Below are 22,211 nucleotides of genomic sequence, written 5' to 3'. Positions count from 1 at the left end.
TAAGGCACTTTTGTAACGATAATCACGTTAAAAATATTACACGTATGTAAAATGAATGTGAAAATATCTTCAGAGTTACAGAGCGGAGTGCTCCACTGTCAGCAGCGCACAGCCAGGTGTGTGTGTGTGTGTGTGTGTGTGTGTGTGTGTACACCCATGTATTTGTGTAATAGTTTCTCCAAATGTTCAGGTTTTTCCTCAGAAGACTTTTGCAGAAGTGCTGTGCCCCATGCTCTGGGGTTCTGCTCCTACAGTTGGTTTTTTTTCATGAGAACAAAGATCAGTCCTTCATGGTCCTAAACTCAATGCATGTGCATGACTTAAAGGCATTACCTACCAATAAATAGGAGATTAGCTGCGGCTTGTATATTTCCTGATCAGTTCAGGTTTTTTCAGATGGCTCATTGTTATCCTGTTTCCTTTAACGATGGGACACTTTAATGAGTTTGCCATCTGACATACATCTGCTTCCTGTTAAACAATACCTTCATTATTCTAGAGCTGCTAAACTCATCTTTTATCCTACAAGATTTTTATCTGCGCCTTGAAAACAGCATGTACGAATTGATGCTTGCATATTCATTTTCTTGTTGAGGATTTTTTTCCCGTGTGCTGTTTTTGAGAAGGAATAGCAAAATGAGTGTCTCCTTTAGTACTTCTTCATTGGAGAATGGGAGAACATGGATATTATTTGCCAATTTAGAGCCTAGTCAACCCAGCTCTTGTTTGAAGTCCAATAAGATCAACTTACATGCCCTGCGTTATACGATTTCTAATAGTTATTCTGTCTTCCCAGCAAAGGAAGGGGCTGCAAAAAGGATTTTGAAGGCTGTTAATATTGTTCCTTTGAGGAAGGAGCCTTCAATAGCTGGCTGATGGTCTGTCTCACGCGTGTGAAAAGTTAGTGCTCTGTGATCATCAGGCTCTCTTAAATCAATCCATCTTGCATTGAGTTTGTGCATCTGCCTCAGTGCTTCTCTCTTTTGCCATGTGCTGGGAACATGCAGTTATGCCAGATCTCTGGCTGTGTCTTTCTCCTTCTCTAATCAATGTTGCCCCTCCAGAACAGCTTTCTTTTTTTTTTTTTATATCCTCTTTTTTTTTTTTTTTTTTTTTTTTTTTGTGAGAGAATTATTTTCTTTATCAAAAGAAGAACATAAAAACTTATGTACTTTCCTGTCTCTACAGAGTGCCCTTTTTGTGTTGCTCTTAGAACAAGTGCGCAGTGCTGCTTAAAAGAAAATCTGATTGTATGGGAAGTTGTGTCATATACCTCCAAAAGACATCACTGAACAATGGCTTGTAGCCGTATGAAGTGACCCAGTGGGGACTCTTCTTGTTTTGTCTTAGAATAGGCCAGGTATGAATGGAACTACTTTGGTTTTAGAGCTGGAGAGCCAGAGGAAGCAGGTGCAAATATTAATTAATGAGGGATAGAGGGTGGCTGAATCAGAATGATGATTATAATTCAGGAATCTCATGCTTCTTCACATTGAGGGCTCACAGCTCAAGCTGTTATTTGCCTCAAAATGAGAGAACTGCAAACTGCCTCAGGTTGCTGCTGGTGCATCAGCTGTAGCCTTTGTTTCAATTATACCCTTGGCTCTGCTGGGTCTGAGGCTTCTAAATGCTGTTATTTTGCCCCGTAGTGTATCAGAGGAACTTGTGCAGCCCAAAGAGTTGGGAATGATTCTTGCAAATGGAGTTTGAGAGTTTTAGCTCTGATTTCCCCCAAGGCACCATCACTCTTTGTTTTGTGCAGTTTCATAGGGAAACGCTGTGTGTGGAAATCATGTTCTGCTATGTCTCTTTGAGAAGTGCAAGCAAGAGAAGACATTCTGTGGTCACTGTTCTACCAGTGGTATCATTTGCTTGAAGACTCTTCTTTCTATTGGCATCAGTGTTTATTAACAGAGATCTCCACTATTTATTTAGCAGATAACCTTGTTATTCTTTTGCTATGCTCACTCCTTTCATCTCTCAGAGCTACAAGAACACAACTGATGACTCTGACAGCCTTTCATTCACATTGGGATTACAAATTACCTTCATTAGGTTTCTTGTGTAGTCCGCAATTTATCAAGAAGGGTTTGGAAAGCAGTGTTCATTGAAGCTTTGCAAGGAGAGAAGTTGACTCTGTCAGCGACCTGACACCCCTGAAGATGGCTATGTTAGGCTCTTCTGTGTCTTCACCTTCAGGCAGCCCTACGGAAGGTCTTTGCGCCATGCTGAATGTAGCTGTGCTAATTGCTGTGATCTCAGACATGACCAAAGGAGATGCTTACCTCATTTCATGCTATCTTCTCCATTTGCATTATGGGGAAAATGTATTTCTAGTTGGAATACAAGTTTATCATAATCCAGATGTACTGGGCAAGTAAGTGTGTGAAGAATTGTAAGAGAAGACAAGACCCAGAGGTTGATTTGCTGTGATTATTACCTGAAATATGTTGGTGTTGACTTGTGTGAGCAGGCAGGGTTATTTTACTTGTCTGCAACCTGCTTTTAAAAAAGCTGAATTTTTTTTTAAAGGACTAAAGGAAATGAAAAATGGATCTGAAATTTGTAGTTTATACATCCTTAGAAAACATTTATTTTTTCCATACTCAGAAGTGAGGAGTTATTATTATTATTATTTTGTTTGCAGTTACAGTGGGACAGCCGCAGTCTGGCACGTGCAGCTCAGGCGCTGTGGTGGAGCCCTCCTAATAAATGCAGGGTTCAATAGTGATAGCATCTCTATGAGCCTCATAAAAGTGCTCACGAGTGACAGATTAGGTGCAAGTCTGAGAACTGCTCACTGGTGACTGCAGAACTTTCTCTCTGAAACGAGCAGATGTTCTTGCCGTTGCCTTTGTGCTATCAGCACTGTCTAAATCCTCTTCATCACTGCTGATTTTTCTCCTGTTGCTGTTAATATAGGGAACAGTGTAGGCATTAGTGAGAGAAATTGATGTGAGTTTCTGGGACAGAGGTGCTGTTTCTCAGGGTCTTTGAGAAAGCTCTTGCAAGGTGAGCCTGCTTCTTCCTCTGGCTGTTTATGGCAGTGTCTCCTCCGATATTTACTCTAACATTTGTAAAAACAGATTGGTCTTCTGGAGAGCAAGGCCCTGCTGAACTGGAGACAGAGAAAACCTGAATAAACAAACACGTGCCACAGATTAGTAAGAACATCTGTAGGTTTTATATTGTTTTGAGAATGCATACCACATAGTTTTTCATTTCTTACGCTTTTCTTGTTTCTCTCTTTCTTTCTCTGTTTTCTTCTTGTTTTTAAATGTATTGCTAATAAAGGTTGGAGGTAGAAAGCACAGCTGGACTCTGCATGACATGCCACTGTTTAATTTCTAGCTCGGAGGATGGGAAGAAGAGTGGTTTTATTGTATCCTAGAAGAGAATAAAGCCACATGCAAATTCCAGCCATGGACATCTGTTTCCTCTTTGTGTGAAAGAATTCTCATATTTTGCAGGGAATCCCAGTTTTGAAGGGGCTAATGAGGTTTTTTTTCTTCTCATTCCTTCCCCTCCACCCTCAACTTTCTTTTCATTGCCCATCCTTCAGCATGCTCTCCGTGCTCTCTGGCTGCAGTGCTTCCTTCAGGACTATGGCAGCTTGCAGTTTAACATCAGATCTTGAATAGCGGAATTCTCAATTCTCTTAGTTACAAAGAGTATCACCACTACCAGTTCTCTGTATTGATGCACTTCCATGGTGCTTGTTTTAAGCTCCTCCTTAAATCATATTTTATTAAGCAGTATTTAGTGGGATTTCTTTTGCTCTGTGATATCGTAAGTACTTGCAGGCAGGTTGGTATCTATTTCAGCAGTGGAGATCTGTGTATCCGTTGCTCTGGCTGTGACATGTAAATCTTTCTAGGAGTAACTTCCTAAAAAATAATCTTTCAAAACCCTTTTGTATCAGAGGAATTAAGTGAATCTATAAAAAATAAGAATCTACAACATGAATTACATCAAGTTAGAGTGCTAAGGAACACCAGGACCAGAATAACTGACAATTTCACTAACCTATAAAACACTTCAGAAGAATGGTTTACAGCTGTTTGGGAGCTTTAAGCATTTTTATTTTTCTGGTGTAAGATTTGACTCTGCTGAACAAACAGTGAGGTTATATAACATTAGGCCAGACATGAGAACTGGTACTCTCTGTCTATTTTATATTAACGTTAAATGAGAGGTTGGTGGAGCTTGCCAGGGTTTCATATTTGTTGGCAGAAAGCTACCCACATGTGTGGACCATATTTTTATTGTTGCCTCAGCCTATTTCAGGCATAAATATCTCTGCCTGGCAGGGTGTGATTCTGTTCATTGCTGAGGAGCTTTTCTTTTAAGAAGTAGAATGTGAAAAGGAATCAAATGACAAATGCTGTAGATGTTCAAATTAAGAAGCGCCTCAAAATGAGATTTTATCACGTCCTTCATGGTAGAGGGATAGCTAAAAGGCATCTAAAGGCTTTTTCATTGTTGAATTAGTTACCCTTGTAGAGATGTTTCTTTTTGCATACATTAATGCTACTTCTGGGTGTGGGCTGTTTAGTCTGGGCTTCTTAGGGAAACGAGCCTTATGCAAACAGGGTGTTTGCTCACCCAAACACCCTGTGGTGAGCGTGGCCCATGGCTGCTTCCTGCCCAGTAGGATGCATTGCCCACAGGAACATGGCCAGGAGGCACGTGGATTTCTTTTCTTCAGGTTATTTGAAAACAGGCGTGTGAGAGGAGAACAGAGGTGATGGTGGAGTTTGGGGGAAAGCTTGCAATATGAACTGAATGTTGTGGTGGAGTAGATGTTGAGAGAGAAGTGATGGAGGTCCCAGTCCCAAGAAGCTCACTGAGCCCAGCTTGTGAATTATCTGATGACAAAAACAAAGCTGCAAGAAGCCAGGCTCCCTTTAGTTCCACTCCCCACGAAATTGCTTGTGTGGGTTTTCTTTGTTAAGATGTCAAACAAGCTGGAATAGAGACTTTGACTCCAAGAAATGGGGAACTTCTCTTGCTAGGATCTTCTTGATGGAGGCAGGTCTGTCTCATAGGTCTCATAGTGTTTCTTTAGTTGCTTATTTTTGCAGCTTAGGAGGGAACCCTATGGTTGTCTGGACCCCACTGACCAGCCTCTGAAACCTTTTCAGGCCTTCTGGAAGCCTGAATGTCACAGCCACTTATGGGGGAGGGGGAACTGGTAATCCCTGTCCAGGTCTGATTCCCCCTGATTGGGACATGGAAGGCAAACACCATTAACTCTGAAAATCAAACAGCAGCTGTGAAAAACTTCCCTTTGGTTGAAGTGCTTCTGGCTAATGATGGAGATAAAAAAGAGCTTCCTGTCAAAAGCTTCCCTTGCCTTATTAATAGCTGCGTAATTTTTACCACTCATTCTCAAGTATGAAAAAGCAAAACTTTGAGACAGCATTTGAAAGCTTGTTTTGTTTGGAGTGCAGCTGGATATAGAGCGTTTCCTTTTCTCTAATAAATTTGAAGCAAATGTAGTGGGTATTGTTTCTCTTTTTTTCTGTTTTTTGGCCTACGTAACAGAATATTCTCTTGCTTTTCATTTTACACTGCACAGAAATCATGCCGTTTAACTCCAGTTCAACAATGATGTAGCAGCATGTGGATATACATATATCTTCTCATAAATATATTACCTCACATTACTGTCAAATAGCTGGACTTTTTCACCCGGTATTAAAAATGAAATTTAATTGCTCCAGTTGTGTTTCAAGGCTCTGATAAATAAGAACCATGTCTGACCTTTCTTATGGGGCTTTGGGATGCCACCAGGGAAACTGCTCATTGTTCAAGATGACAAACTTCCTCTGAGATTTCAGTTTGTCAGCTCGGTGTACAGCAATGACATTGATTTCTTCTCACTGCCATTTCCTGCCTGAATAGATAACAAATTTTCTGTGGCAGGTGTCTGTCAAGCTTAGTTTTGCCTGGCAGATTAACTTAATAGACTCATTTATTAATCATTAGTTGCAACACAGTGAAGGAGACAATACTCTTTAACTCTTGTGATGTTGAATAGATGTACTGTTTCAGATTCTTTTGTGTAGCCTGAATTTAGATTTAATAAGCTGCTCATATCTCTGCATCGAATGTGTTTAACCTGATATTAGTGATGTTAAAAATGCCATCAGTTACGTATTAACCAAGTCTGATCCATTTTGACTGTCTGCTTTTTTTCATGGCAAAAGGTGCTTAAGCGTCTTCTGAGGCTAGCAAAATGATGCAGAAAATGCTAAACCTAAATAAAGGAGAAAGCTAATGCAACGTGCATCATTTTTGGGGAAGGGAGAGATGTGGAGGTACCTCCCAGAGCCTGCAGAGCTGAGGGAGCAGTTTGTTTGTTTTTCTACTATGTGTTGAGTTCGTCCTAAGGCATTTATTGGGGCAGGAGCTGTAAATGCACAGCCACTGCAGAAGCAATGAGGTAGAGATGTGAGCTGTTGGGCAGAAGACCCTTTTATTGCAGCTGATGAGAAGTGAAACATGAGGCTTCCCCCTTGGGTATGTTTGGGTTTGGTAGCTCTTCACTACCTGCTTGGAATTCTCAAGGGAGCTTGTTAATGTGAGATCAGTGAGAGATGCTCCAAAAAGTTTATCTCTGCAGCTGGTGCCCGACCTGCAAAGCCCTGGGCAGCTGGGCAGAGCACGACTGTTTGCAGCTCTGTGTGAGTGCATGTTACTGGAGATGTCTTTCTGACAGGCCGTGTTCCTGGCCTTGGCAGCATGTTGCCATCCTTATGGCTTTCTTGGCAAAGCATCAAACTGAGAGTGTCCCTGCACTAGATCATACTGCTCATTGCTCTTCTAGGCCACCCTGGTTACAGTACATTAATGTCTCAGCAGGGAATGTGATAAACAAAGTAGAGCTGCTTTAGTGAAACCAGTCGCTTAATGGCAGAGTACATAAAGTATCCTTAAAGATTTGTAAGTGTAATAAGATGCAGTTCACTAAGTGAACAGTAACTGTTACTAATTTGGCTGTTGAGAAACATGCCAACCTAATTTGCTTTTGTAACGCTATGTTGTTGTTTTTCTCTATTCCCACCTCACCAGATTCCCTTCTCTCTGGTACAGTTTCCTCTCTGGGAGTTCTTAAAGGTAAGTCCTCTTTAGTTATAGAAATGTAAGTTATACAGTTCACATGGTCACTTGTCCCATGGTAACTTGGGTAACTTGTCTGACTTGATTATCACAATTATGAGCACATCCAAGGATCAATAAGTAGGTACTGACCTACCCGTGCATGTGAACATCATTTGCTTGGTTATCTGAAAAACAACAGGGAGCATCTGACCATTGATATGTGACATACAGTCTAAATTTTAGTACCCCGGCATGCCAGGAATCATATCTGCTGCTCTGACTGTTCTTATTGATTGAAATAGAGTGGGAACCATCTGTGTTGTGTGATTTATTTTATTCTGGTTTATTTTTTATTTTATTTCAACTTTTTTAGCATTTTGTCCTTCGAGGTAACAGGAAATTGCAAATGATACAGAGAAGACTGAGCTTGTTTTTGTGAACAGGGAGAGACTCAGTACATCGCTGACGTGCTGTTTTGATTGGCTGTGTATACATTATTTCAAAGGTCATTTAAAGAAGGTATCGGTTGGATGATAGTTTAATAGTGCAGTCTTTCAGAATGATGCACTGTTCTCCCCCCAGCTGGTTGCTTTGTTTATCATGGAAAGAGTCATGGTGTATTTTTCTGAGCACAGAAATGAATTTGAAATGTAGTTTCTCTGCCCCTCTGTTTTTCCTTTAAATGGTAATGATGGTATAGTCCTCGCTGCAGGAGAATGAAGCGGAGACAGGGTTTTTTAGGTACTTTGAGATCCTGGGTTGGAAGCATGGAAAATTATTGCAGATTGTGCAAAGTTATGTAGCAAAATATAACTTTAATAAGAGGGGAGCTGAAAAGGGTAATTTTCTTCTTGTTAAGGGTACTGAACTTCTGAGAGAGCCTGGCACTGAGACCCAAACTGGGAAGTTCTGGGAAGATGGGAGCCAGTAGTGATGTTCCTTGCCCCTTTGAGCTTCTGTTTAGGAAAGGAGGTCTTATGTTCTCAGTCTGTTTGGGAGCTCCTGCTTCATGTCAGTACCTTGGGTCATTCTCGGGGCAGAGCCCACAGTGGAAATGTTTGCATCTAGAGGTTTCAGGGAAGCAGATGTGGAGGGGACTGTATAGGTAGGAGGAGCACAAAAGGCATCAAGACCTTTCCTGTAGCTGAGCTGTAGCTTGCAGCAGGCTCTGGAGGTGCTTGGTGAGCTCTGGGCATTGTTCCCTGATGGAGCTCTGGCTGCCTTATTAAGGAATCTGTTTCCCAGCCAGTGTCTCAGAATCACTTTCTGTAAACTCCTTGCAGTGCTGCTGGCATGAGCTGCTAATGGTTAGTGAGGTTGGAAGCAAGAGGTGGCAGCTCTTAGGGAGAAAAAGTGCAGTGTTCTCCCACAAACCACTTGAAACAGCAACATTGTGTAGTTGTTTGCAGAATGCAAAGTTGTTTTAACTAATGTCCACATAGCTGTGGCAGTAAAATGTATTGTTTAAACGTCAGCTTTGAAATAGACAGTTTGAAGACAGCTAGCTACCAAAGCAAGTAGACATCGTGTTTAATCTAAAGAGGTCAGTGCAGGCCTGAAAAGAAACAAAACCAGGCTAGTTAGTTCTGCTGTAGTATATTTACTGTATATTGTTCTGCCCTCAGAACCAGGAGTAGGAATCTGCAAAAATCAGTGTTACATGCTTCATTCACTTTGGCTTTAGCACATGAAGAGAGCTCGAGGTTTGTCGCATCGAAGCCAGCAGGCAGCAAGGACAGAATACATTTTGTTTATCTGAATTTAGCTCTTAAAAAACATTATCATGACGGTAAAAGGAGAAAAATCATTATGAAAAATCAGCTGGTGGGATGTGGCTGGCAGCATCAATAGCAGTGTGACTCTGCAGGGCTTCTCGTGGGTGCTTTGAAGGGAGCATGAAGAGGCAGTAATTAAGAAGTGATAGGAGGATGAGGGACAAAAGACAAATGGTGCAAAATCTCAGTATCCAAGGGTTAACTGAAGACAGTGGCTGAGGGACTTCTGCACGCTGTGTCAGTGGGGTTACTTTGGAAAGTAAGTGGAGTAAGGAGTAGTTGGGTATGATGCATAGATCATTACAGAGGAGCATGGAACAAGTGCTGCAGCTGAATGATTTTAAAAGCCATTAGAACAAAGTTGTACGAGCTGATGGATAATAAGCTCAGTCTTATAATTCCCCAAACAAGTTAAGTAGCATGAAAATAATGAAAAATATATTTCCCCTGTAAAGGAAAGTTAGTGAAGCACATTGAAGGAGAACATCTTTTCCTTCATATAAGTGTTCTGCATCTAGGAGCACAATGTTAAGCTTAAAGAAGCCTAATAAAGCCTGGTGGTAGGCAGCAATGAGGTTGTGCTGCATCCCATTTTCTATATCTGCTTTGCTTTAAGCTGCAGTGGTTATTCTTTATGCTTTCAGCTGGCTTTAGCCAGATAGTTTACATGCAGTTTTCTTTTGTCTGTGAATGTGGACCAGCTGTCCTGTGTGAGAGTTAACTTGCATGTCCTGCACTGATGTAAAGTTCTCTGTACGGATCACAAATCTGAGGTTGGTTCTGGCAACGCAGCATTGCAGAAATTAGCGAGGAATTGATGTTGCTTCAAACACAAGTTTGCTTCTGGTAACTCAGTAGAACACTCAATTTAGAAACAATTAATAGCCAATTAACCTTAGTGCTTGATTTTCTTTATTCGGTTGTCTCTAGCTGTGTGGAGCTCAAGCTTTCTGTATTGTTTTCTAATCTACTTTGTTAGGCGTTTTATTCAGTACTTCTAACCATCATGTCTGAACACCTACCAACAGCATGTTAAAGATTTATCACTTGTTCCATATTGCATTTAAATACATATTATCTCTTCATTGAGACCTGAAAGAAAATGACAACTACAGATTCTGTTGTGAGGATACGGCATAAATCAGGTGTGTGTTTGTTTTTGTGCTTTCTAACAAAATAGGGTTTAAAAACAAAGCAGCAGAACAGAGCACTGCTGGATAGTTTTCAGCCCAGCAACATCTTGTCAAGAAAGCCTGCTATTTATGGCTGAGTGGAAATGATCAGCTCCCTAGGAGAACAGTGCTGTATGCAAGATAAACCCTTCTCAGGTGGAACGAGAGTCAGCCCTCTTGGGTTTTATGTTTCTGCATGTTGGCTGCACTTCAGAGCCGCTAAGAATTGCTCCAGCACAGCTGTAAATGAAGAATGCTCTCTTTATAGACCTAATGTATTGTCTGAAGAGAAGGGTCTGGTGGTCAGTGAAGAGGGAAGGAACAGACAGGACAGGAATACATAGGTCTCAAATGAGTAGACTGGAAAAATACGTTTTTATTTGTTTGGTTGGTTTTTGTTTGAATGAGAGAAAGCAGGCCTTGTATCCTGGGAATCTTTTGTTTTTCATCTGACACATCCAGAGATGAGACATTTGCACGTTGCTGAGACTTCATAACGTCAAAGTCAGGCTGACTTCACACTGTCATCTGTGTGTGCCAGAGAGCCCAGGTGGACAGGCAGCCACCCAGGAGGGCTGTCACAGCCTGTGCTGCTCGGCTGCGCTGGGACCTGTGGGGAGCATGCACTGACTGCTGAGTGGGGCTCGGATTTGCCTTTTAGTCTCTGTGCTGGTCAGCACCCAAAGCTCTGAGTCTTCCCACAGCTATGGTGAACTCATAGTTTTTGACACTGGCTTTTACCATAAGATAGTTTTCTCAAATCTGTAATCTTGCACACTGGCAGGTGTTCCACACAACCATGTATTCAGTTGCACCTTGAGAGGCAGCAATGAGAGAGGGAGCTGCAGTGCACGGGCAGATCTCTTTTGTGGGGTTTTGTAATGGATGTGCTGGTGTGTGATAACAGACTGAGACCCTGAACAAGCAGAGAAATGCTTGAATGGCTTCAGGCAAAGAGCAACTGTTTGCGAAGTACATACAGACACATTTCCACCCTGTGAAATAAGTGGGGCCTGGCAATGAAGAGAATGGGGAATGTCCGTCCATTCCTATGAATCTGAGTGGTAGCAGAAGAGTGGTTGGATCAGAACTGTTTTGTGTTGTTCCTAAGCTGCCTTTTGTCCCCATGATGGACAAGGTCCCTCCCTAAACCCATCCAGGTTTAGCGCTCACCCCAGGCACAAGGCACTTGTGTTGGGAGTGAGCAAAGCCTGGGAACTCTGCTGGTGGACTGGATTATCTGTTTGAGTGAAGGCAGTGGTACATGTGCTCATTTGTGCTTGATCCCTTTGGTTCCCTGCTCCAGGGGGCTCAAGTCCTGGGGGCTGGTTCTCAGTGAACAGGTCAGGTTGTGAGGGTGGGCTCAGCCCTAATCGTAGCTGTCAGTGCAGGCAGACCTCGAAGCAAGCTGTGCAGGGACTGCTCAGTGGGTTTCTGTGACAGCAAGGACTGATTGGAGCTCATTGCACCTGATTTTTAAAGTTGATAAGAAAGAGAAGCGTACGGAATGCTTCTACCCTGACAGCTGGTAGAATGCTTCTACCTCAGCAGTAAGACGTGTTTATAACTCGACCATTGAAACAATAAACCTCATGCTATTTCCCTCCTAAAATTTATAATCATATCTGGTGCTGTTTAACAGAATCAGTAGAAAATAGAGGACTGTAGCCAAACTGGACCCAAAATGGTTTTCCCTGCGCTGCAGGTAGGTGACAGCTTTCCATTTTTTCCTGGAGGAGCAGTTGAATGTTTCTTTTCTGCTGCATTCAGCTGCATGTAGGTCAAGAGTAAATGAAACCAGGTCCCGCTTTAAACCCATTTCCTTGCAGGCAATGTAGTAAGTGTTCTACCATGCCTCTCTCTCTCTTTGAGTAACGATCGGGCTGATTTAGGGATTAAGTCCTAATCGTTAAATAACGCTAACGTGTCTGCCATTTGCTTAGGTGCTGTATCAGGAAAACAGATTTCCACGGCAGGATTTCAAGGCGTGATGTAATTTGCAGCCAGTGCTGCTCGTGCATGCCATTAGCATAACGGCTGCATTTTTCTCACAAAAGAACAATGTACCCAACAGCTGTTCAGCAAACAGCCCTGGCTTTATTAGTGTCACAATAAGTGTCATTCACACAGTCTTTAAGCGAAGTCGAAGGAATGCTCTACACCATCTGCACCAGAAAGAAAGAAACAAATGCAGTCCTTACTTACAGCACTGGAGTGGCCTTGGATCATCAATGCAGTATTTAAAGCAGCAGAAGTAAAACAGACTCATGCAGTCTGTAGATACAGAGCCAGATTGTGATGTTCTTGGTAGTGCCTGTACCACAAGGAGCTCTCTAGAAGTCTCCAAGCTTGCCAGGGACATTTAGTAGAATATAGAAATGATTGGTGCAGAGGGTTCACCTCTTGACTAGGGCGCTTTTTCTTGTTGAAGAATCTTAAAAGTTTCTAATTCTTCCATGTAATGTATTCACACAAGTCTGTGTGAAACGCCTATTTACTAGCAGGTAGTAGCGGTGTGTATGTGCAAGGAAAGCTGGCCTAGCTTTGAAGTGATTTCTTAGAACTGTGTTTTCCTTCCCAGACACTTATATGGCCCTTTGTGCCATGGAAACTGAGTGTGGCTGCTGTATTATGTTCTGCCTTGCCATGGGAACAGTTTTTGGAAGACATTTTCTTTAACCAGGCTTTTAGCACATCCATTTTGATTTACATCCAAATGGGTCACAGACATCAATGCAGTATTATATATGGGGGGGGGGAAGGAGGGGGAATGAAACACTTTTAACATGAAAAATACACTGTTGCATGTAGGCCAACTTTTGATCCCTTTCTCTCCATTTATCTGGGATTTGGGTGGGTTTAATTCTAGGGCCACAATTCAGTACTGGCTTAAGAGAGCACAACTCCAGTAGTGTGAAAAGCATCTCAACATTTTGACAACAGTTAACTTACTTCAGTAAATTTTTCCCATGTTTGAGCTTGCATGTTTCCTGCATGATAATGTACACACGTACTGCACATATGCTGCACATATGCACATAAAAATTCACTGGGAACAACATTTGTCTCTGTGCTTTTTGACTTTATGTCTAGAAATTGCAATCTGCTGATGACATTTTTTGCTTCTCCTGTAGCTAATGTGCCATGCATTTGTAAGGATCAGCCATGCAGAATGCCACGCTGTGAATATAAAATACATAACAGCATAGGCAAGCATTGACATAGCTTTTTTTTTTTTGCAGTATACGTTCTGGAAGAAGGTATATATATGCATAAACCAGTGTGATTATTGTGAAGAGATAAATTTCTTTCTGTTATCATGAACTGAGCACTGCCCTGAACAGAGGGGTGCACAGAAATACTACAGGTACTTAGCGCTGGAGGGAGCTGTAGTATTTTCTCAGCTTCATGCCTCAAATGTAGAGTATATCATGAGACCTGCTTGAAGAGTAAGTAGTAGTAAGGCCTAGTAAGGCCAAGGCAGAGCTGTCTCATTGTCTGCAATGCCTCTGGCAGCATTAGGAATATTGTTCTGGTCATCAGCTTTGAGAGATAAATGTGAGTGTTGTGCTGTGCTGGTATCCCCATAACATAGGTGTACTGAGTATAGACCAGGACCTGATGGTGCTGTGAGCAGAAAGATGGGAGATGATCTCTGCCTAGAACTTTTACCATGAATGTAAGGCAGATATGACAGATGCACAGGTAAGGAGTTCTTTGTATGAGTAAGAAAGTTATTGGGCCATCTTGAGGCCAGGTGTCCGCAACGTGCAAACAGCCTTCTCAGTGCTGTGCATCTGTGGACGCTATATATAACTCCTCCTGGATTTAAAGGAGACTGTAAAGTTTTCTTCTTTCTTTTTTTCTTTCTTTTCTTTTTTTCTTGATTGAAAGGCCTTTGATGCATCCTAAGAGGGACTTCCCCAGTGCACCCTTTGCCCAGCAAAATGGGGTATCCAGATGTGATTGTATTCTCACTATCAAAAAAGCTAATGTTTGAGGTGAGAAGTAGAGGATACTGTCCTCTGGGACAATATGAAACGGAATCATTAGGAAGAAATTAAGACACTGCTTGCAAATAAAACCGGACCTTTCTCTGCAAACATTATCCCTGGGAATAATTGGAGATCTGCATTCAGGCTTCCTGCTGGGTCCAGTCCCTGGAGGACGGAGCCGCTGTATTGCTTTACATGGTGCGGCAATGCACAGGGAGATTTACATATATATCACATAAAAGTGTTTACAAAAAAATTAGCATGTGATTGAGCTGGGAAGCTGCAGAGGGCCCCAACTGTATGAGTTTCCATGCACTTCAGCCAGAAGATTTATTTCCAATTTGTTATTCATAAGGGAAGAGCGAGAGATTGGGATGGGGTCCTTTGAAGTGGAAAACAAAGTCTTCTATTCAGCCTTCAGCTTAATAGAATACACATGACACAGGCTTGGCATGGCGGCCTGCTTTCATGTAATGTGCTCGTTGTCATTTTGCTTTCCTAGGCTGTGAATGCTAGTGGGAATGGGTACAGCTCTGGAAAAGTCTCTATCTCCTGCTGCCTTCTGCAGGAGATGTGCAGTGTGAGCAGGTAGGAGCTGGGTGGTAGTGGTGAAATCAGGCAAATCAGTTTGTTGCCATTATGTTGCTAATGGTCCCCAGTTTGGGTTTTGCAGTGGAAGATCATATCACTGAATCACTGCAAGGCTTACACATGAACTTCTGCCTGGACTTGGCCTCTCTGTAGGCCATGAGCAAGGAGCTCTGACCTCAGTCTTGTGTTGTGGCAGTCATGTTCATTCCATCAGAAGTCAGTGTTTTCAGATAGGTGAGTAAGGCATGCTTTTCCTTTCAGGAATGAGGCTCTGTTTTTTCAACAGTGCTGTTATTACCTGGGTCTACAGCCTGTCATAGCTTCTTTACGTTGCACTGTATTAGTAGTATTAAAACCACACTTAGTGCAGCACGTGGACAAGTGTTTTTGAAGACGTTACCAGCCCAACTTACTGTAAGGCCCTGTCAGTGATTGGGTCTGTGGGCTGTGAGAGAAACCATGCGTGACCTTCAGTACAACAGCCCAGCCCGCAGTGCAAGTGTGGTTAAGAAGAATTTGGAGCAGAGTCCTGCCAGGCCTCTTGGCTCCATGACGCTTGTTCCTTTCAGCTTCCCTCTCCCTCCTCGCTTCTCTCTCGCTCTTCTGCATATTCAGGTTTGGAGCTCTGGGTGAATCACCGAAATCAGAGATGCAGGAAAGAAATACATGAAGTCATCTCATCCTGCCCCTGCCAATGCCGGATTATTCCCCACAGCACAGTGTTGAGTGCCTTCTCCAGTCTATTTTTAAATGACTCAGAGGAGAGGGCTTTCCTCTCCTCCCTGGGGAGGCTGGCTCTGCTATTCAGTAGACCTCACTGTTGGGGAATTTTCTTCCTGTTCTCCAGTTCTCCTTTACCCTAATTTAATTGAACTGTCTCAGGCTCCACCCTTCTAAATAATTTCCCATATTACGTGACGCTTGCAAATACCTGTTGTCAATTTGCAGGCATGATGGATGGGAATTCATCACGGTTTGTACAGACCTGTACCAGGAGGCCAGACGTTATCAGAAACTAGATTTCAGACTTAGAAGCCAATTAATAAGAATGACATGTAGAACTGTTTCAATAACACCGTTGATGCAGAAATCCATCGTGACTGAGGGTGGGCTGGGCTTCTGAATGTCTGTATTAATACGTTTGTTTCACTGTCGGTCTTCCAGCAGATCTTGCATAGTGCTCTTTGCATAGCAGAGGTAACTGTTGTGAGTTCTCAGGTTGAATTGTAGATGTATGTGCATTTGGAGAACTTTTAATTAAAAAAGGCAGTGCTGTTTCTGTCAAGGGGCTGCAGCTGTTAAATTTCTAAACCTTGACTTTCAGGTTGAGGTTTCTTAAGCTCTTTAAGTGTTGTGAGAAGGGTTTTGATGATGGGATTTATTCTTTGATAATACTGAGATGTTTTGGAGCAGCGCTCTGTCTTATGATGCATCATGGTGTCCTTCATCCAGCAGGACTGACTTGCAAGAAAGCTGCGTGTCCAAAGAGCATAAGTTATTCCAGAAAAGCATCTTAAGAGTTTGAAGAGTTATGATTCCCTATTTATTTATTTATAAGATGAAAATCACTTTATGCTGTGGTTGACAGAAGAATAGAAACACATTGTGAAAACACCAGGAAAAAGAATGGCTAGCATTAAGGAGACTGAGATCCCTTTAGTGCTTTCGTAAAGCAGAGCTGCAGCTATTTAGCTGTGGCAGGATACCAAACAACATTGTGGCTGGCCATTGTTGCTTGAACAGTTTGATTTTTAAAACATTCAGCTGCAATATAACCACCAGCCAAGTTGGAAGAAGCGAGTCACAAGGACAGCATGTTAAATCAAGAGTCAGCAAATAAGGGAAATGAGTTCCCGTGCCCCAGTGGAGTGTGGCTGCATAGCAGAGCAGGAGCCTGAGAGCAATATCTCAGCTTAGCCCAGCTATCGGGTTGCTTTCGAGAAAATTTTATAGCGTGGAAATAATACAGCTTTGAAAGGAGTGAGGTGGTGTTGTAGCTATAAAATAAAATTATTGATTTCTCTGCAGTAGGCCTCAGAAGGACCGTGGATCCTCCCCTTTCTGCTAAGCAGCATTCCTGAGCTCATAAAACAGAAATCTCTCCTCCAAAAAACATCCAATGTTAAGCATTTCAGAAGATGGAATAGGGATGTTGAGTGGGGTGGAGGAGGACAGAACAGTGACTATAGCTGGCAGAATAAAAGCACACCCAAGCAAGCTTTGGCCTTAGTTGGTGATACCAATTGGGCATCAATCTGTGTGTTTGACCTGACTCTTAATAATTGTTTTTTAGAAGACTTGGTTCTTGTTGGTGTTTTAGAACGTGCATGTTTATGTGTGAGTTTAATGGGTTGGAGCGTGGTGTGTGGGAGCACTGGCAAGGAGAAGGGTGTGTGGTCCCTAACGACGCCAAGTGAAAAACAGACACACCTGCTTCTGAATATAATGGGAGTGATAAGAGTAATTTCTTAATGATGGTTTCTTATGGGAGCACAAGGGGAGGGGTTGGTTTAAGAAGCAAAGGGGAGCAAACAGTTCATATCACACTGGGCCAGGGACTGCTCATCTTACATGGAGTGCTGGGTGCATCTGGGCTGAGCTGGTGCTGCTGCCTGCATGCTGCCCTCTTTCATGCGGTGTTTTGCTTTGCATGGTTTTATCAGCCCAAAAGAAAATAAATTCACAAAATATTTGCAAGGTTGCATGGCCACAGGCGTAAATACATACATATGAAATCCTTGAAAGCAATTTGCTTCAAGCCGCCCTCCGTTCCAGACATCTTTCTCACTCCATCTGCTTGTTCAAGCACACAAGTTCCTTGGGAAAAATCACTTATTACATCACTGAAAAATGCCACAAAAATAGCTTTTCGCTTATGTTCCCATCCTCAGAGTTAACTCGCATGGGGATCAGATAGATTCAAACATTTAATAACTTTTTTATTTTCCTTTCTCTTTAAACACAGGATCTCTGGTCATGGAAGCAGGGTCACGTGGTGGATTCTTGGCAGTCAGCAGTCTGTGGAGCTTTTGCAGGTGCAAAGGATTATATGTTATACTGGGAATGACTAAAGAAGAAAGGGAAAAATGTGCAAATCTATTAAGTATAGCAGAACAACATTCCTTTGTAATTCAAGTTTGTTTAGAAGAAAACGGATCCAGTTGTTATTTGGAAGTAGAAAAGTCAGCAAAAGGAAAGAGAAGGGGGAAAAAAACCCACACCAGACTGACTCAAACAGGGTGTCTGTTTGAAAGACAACCAATTTGTTTTTGACAAATTTCTGTTCTTTAAAATCCAGGGGCCTGTCAGTCAGGCTTTGCGATTATTTCCAAGTTGATTTGTAAAATCCTCATCCAGGAGAAACTTCGCTTGGGTGCGGGTTTGTGCAGCTGTCTGCTCTGAGCTCTTCCCCAGGGCTTTAAGTGATTGCAGCGAGAGGCCATGATTCACCATTCATGTGACAGCTCTGACAGCCATGTAGATTAACTAGAGTCAGGAGAGCAGAGGCGAGCACTGCACGGCCCGGAGGCAAAAGCCTTCCGCAGCAAAAAAACAGAGGGCGAAACATCTGGGCAATCTCCAGACACTACAACAAGAATAAAGAGTGGCAGAATACAATACTGCACTATTTATTACCAAACAAGCCAGAAGTTAATTGAATTCTTCAGTAGGCTTCTTGCTTGACTTTAGACTACTGTAGTTATTTCAGGGGAAAAAATGTAAGTAAAGAATCAATTAATGACTCATCAGTAGAGCTGACAAGTTAGAGGGAGGAGAGACTTAACTGTCTTAATAGAAAAACAGATTAGTAGTTCGGAGATGGATAGCCAGAGCTTTTCCCCGAGGAATTAAAATACATTCTGAGATTCCAAGCCAGTAACAGAGTATGTGGAAAAAATAAATCCTGTTTAAACAGAAATTAGAGCGTTTCTTGAAACAGAGATTATCAAAAGCGGAGCTTGTTCTTTGATGACTTGTAAAATCAGAGCCGTTACATTGTATGTCATTTTTAAAAATAAACTCTCTTATGGGAATTGAAGTATTAATAGCAACAGAATTCCAGCAGAGGCTGAGGCCTCCTTTTCGTAGGCACTATAATGACACAGCTGAAAGGAGGGTTGATGGCTGTGAGTGCGCTCAGTTTAGAAGACCAGGCATGCAAGCAGCGAGGGGAATAGCTTGGGTAGAATTGATTCCATTTGGGGCCACAGGGGGGGTATTTCAGGTGATCTGTTGTGTGTCCAGATGTATTTTCAATGTTTATTTGATGTGAAAGAAGTTTTTATTCTGCTTAAAATTTGGTCTGCTTTTGCATTTTACATGGACTTAATCAGCACAAACAAAATGAAAGCAGTTGAAAGCAGATGGTTCATTTTTGTTTTGAAACCAAACAAGGTATCAGGCTAAAAATGCTTTAAAATGCAATCTGGGTGTCTGCAGGTGTGATAGGAGATCATTAATTTAGCTGCGTTGATTTCTTTACAGTCAGATTGATACAAAAACTGTGTTCAGGCACGTTCAGAGAGCTGGAAAGGTTATCTGATTTACCCAAGGCTCTGTGGAGTAATTTCCTGAAGTCCAATTTGGTGCCTCAGTTGGAAACTTAGCCCAGTGCCTCTGTTTCCTTCCGTCGATGTCTTGATTCTGGCCAGTTGTGCTTGAACTTGCTACTGTTTGATGGATGTTTGGTAGCGTGTGCTCACTTTCCAGTGGAAAAATGCAGAAGGAGCTTCCAGAGGCACAGTCATGCATGGGTGCTTTGCTGCCCTTGGCATGCACTGGGAGACCTGACACTTTGTGCCCAAGGGGACACCAGGTCCTGAAGCAGCACAGGGAGTTCCAGGTTCGCATTCAGTGAGACAGTTCATAAGCTCTATTCCCAAAGCAGGGATCTTTGCAAAACTGGAGTTCCATTTTGTAGATTGTGATGAAACCGGTGATGATATTTTCTGTGGTTGACTTTGCAGCTTCAATTCCTCCAGCCTGGTTTTCCTTCTTTGTTCTTTCTTTCCCCATTCTTCCCTTTTCACCAGCAACATTTTAAACTTCCTGTCTGACGTGTCCTTTGAGAGCCTGCTTCAAAACTCATGAGGTTAAATTGGCTTTGGATCAGAACCTTACCTTTCTTTCCCTTCCTCTGCAGACACACAACAGGCAGAATCTGCATTGGACTAAACCAGCCCTGCATCCATTCTGTTTTACTGAAAATATTTAACCCTGTTAGTAAATGGAGGAGGTGGAAAAATAATTTCCTGCTTTCTGAAGTTTCTATTCCACATTAAAAACAATTAACTACCTACTTACAGCTTCAAATGAGGGAAGAAAAACCAGACCAAACATTTTATCCTTTTTTCTTTTTTTCCCACCCAAAGTGAAAATTGAAACGCCACCAGTACCCTGTGAAGAAAAATAGGGTGTATTTATGCATCCGAATGAGTTTAAATCATCACATTATAAACCTCCAATGGAGAAGATTATCCAAAATCCAGCTTTTAAATGCAGAGATGCTATCAAATGCCACCATGGTAGTTGTGGGTTGGAGAAGTCACACAGACGTGATTTTTCTCCTGTGTTCCTTGCTTGAATTCAATGCTTGCTAAAAATATGTTAGAGGTCCTGAGGGGCAGGGTAATAAGCTGAAACAAACTGAGAGGTCCGCTTTGGCTTCCCCTTATGGTACACACACACACATGTATGTATGTATGTGTTTGTGTTGGTTAGTTCCTAGCTACATCGTAATTGATTGTTTGGCAAAGACAGAACAAAGAGTAACAATATATTGAATTCCATCCCCAGTGCCTGTGAAATAACAGTGATTTCAGCCAAAGCGCTATGAGAGGCCTGACTCTTGTTGAGTGCACATGTGTAAGATGTATGTGTGCTATCCGTGGGCTTTTTATAGAAACATAATAAGCATGAACATAAATATCAGATATTTGGAATCTTCTCTTTCTCATCTGTTAATAATTTAATCCCAAGAGGCCTTGTCCAGCTTTCTCATCATCTCTGGTGTCTTAATTAGAGGAGGCACTTGGAGCAGTCAGGGACTGAGAGGAGGAGATATGTGAGTAGGCAGTGGGGAGGAACTCAAGAGTAGATCCATATTATAGGCTGTCCCAGAAGAGAAGCCTGTGTGGGTTTCTAGTGTCCTCCACAGATCTGGGCCAGTGGCAAGGAAATTCTGCCCATGGGTATTGAGCATTGTTAGGAAGGCAAAGCACTGCCCTATGATGGTGAAGCCTCTCCTGTTTGTCAGAGCACCTGAGTGTCCATTTAATGCAACTGAAAACTGCCTCTATTAAAGATGCTTCTTTTTTCTCCCAGAGTTAAAAACAAAAACGACTTAACATTAATAATTTGTGCTCTGTTTTGACAAAGTCACACAGAATGGAGGTGCAAGCCTAGTGAATAATAAAAGCACTAATGAGACCTTTTTGCGCGTTAACTGGAGGGAATTCCCATCACTTTTGTTTTGATCTAATTGGCTCTGACAAGATTCACACTGTGTCTGAAGGCCTCTTTAACTCTATAGCTCTGAATAAATTTCTGAGCAGTTTTCAAGATCTCCCTTTAGTGTTTGCCTTGACCGTGCTCCTAAACCTAGACCAGTCCAATCATTGGAAGAGCAGTACTTCTCCTCCTGGTACTTCTACTGAGGTCACTTTGCTCCACCACTGGCAGATGTGATTCCTGCAGTGGTAAAGGACCAGAATCAACTTCTTAAAAATTAACCTAGTATCTATAAAATACATCTTCAGGTAAGAACCTCTTCCTTACCACTAGGTGCTAGCATTATTACTTGTTCTCAAATGAAGTACTTCATTTTTTTCTGATGCTTCTCAACTTTTACTTGCATATGACAGATAGGAAGGATAGGAAATGCCAGCAGAAACCTAGAGGATTATCTTGAAGTCTTCAAGACTTTTTATTCCTATTGCCAAGTAAATGTAAATTGCTCTCTGCTTGGCCTCAGTACAGTGGATGTCTGTCTCTAGCACCTCCAGCAAGACTTGGTCAGTGGGAAGGTGTGAGTAGCGGGGGGATTTTCTGTTTAACACCCTGCACTAGGTAAATTTTAGGCTGTTCAGTTGACATGTGTGAATATACAGTGTCCATTGTAACTTCTTGGGAGACAGGTGATGAATTTTCCAGTAGCACGAACTTTTATTTTATCAACAGAGGTGTTTGTTGCTCTGCTAGAAGCATTAACAAGCCAAGAGCCTTTTCCTGTGTGCAAATCTATCTTTATGCCTACTTGCTGAGCTCAAGCCACTGGCAGATCCTTCTAAGGGCAAGGGATAAAGGAGTCTTCTCTGTGAGTGAGTTGGTAAGTCAGTCCACTCGTCTGGTCCCAGGCTGCTCTGGAGGTGCCTTTTCTCTTTGGTAGTTCTACAGAGACAGAATGATCATGAGCATGAGGTTGGATGTGTCTGGGCCTTTTCTCTCCCTCTCACTCTATACCTTATTTTTTCTGACTGTTGAGCAGACATTATCAGCCATGTGTGACAGCTGTTGGAGTTTGGAGATATCCGTGCAGTACTATTGGTGAGGTCATTGTAAAATTACCTTGG

General features: G+C 42.2%; 1 protein-coding gene across 26 annotated transcripts in view; it reads left to right on the top strand.

The window, feature by feature from the left end:
• Window positions 1-22,211, top strand: part of SLC25A26 (solute carrier family 25 member 26) — an 86,497-nt gene that overhangs the window by 55,897 nt on the left and 8,389 nt on the right. For 9 of the 26 annotated variants that reach the window (XR_014934577.1, XM_085516256.1, XM_015875198.2 and 6 more), the window contains 2 exons: window positions 7,078-7,122; window positions 17,606-17,675. The exons of 2 other annotated variants lie outside the window; for them this stretch is intronic. Coding sequence is in view for 15 of the 24 variants with exons in the window: in XM_085516256.1 (XP_085372382.1) it covers window positions 7,078-7,122; window positions 17,606-17,675 (115 nt within the window). In the remaining 9 variants the exon portion in view is untranslated. Of the gene's footprint in view, window positions 1-7,077; window positions 7,123-11,696; window positions 11,760-17,605; window positions 17,676-21,819; window positions 21,968-22,211 lie in introns of all 26 variants that reach the window. 15 more of the 26 variants (XR_014934579.1, XR_014934578.1, XM_085516249.1 and 12 more) reach the window with 5 other exon arrangements.

The sequence above is a fragment of the Coturnix japonica genome, chromosome 15 (genome assembly GCF_054131305.1).
Source record: "Coturnix japonica strain WE chromosome 15, WE-NBRP24, whole genome shotgun sequence".
NCBI classification, from domain to species: domain Eukaryota; kingdom Metazoa; phylum Chordata; class Aves; order Galliformes; family Phasianidae; genus Coturnix; species Coturnix japonica.
This window is presented reverse-complemented; position numbering and strand designations above follow the sequence as displayed.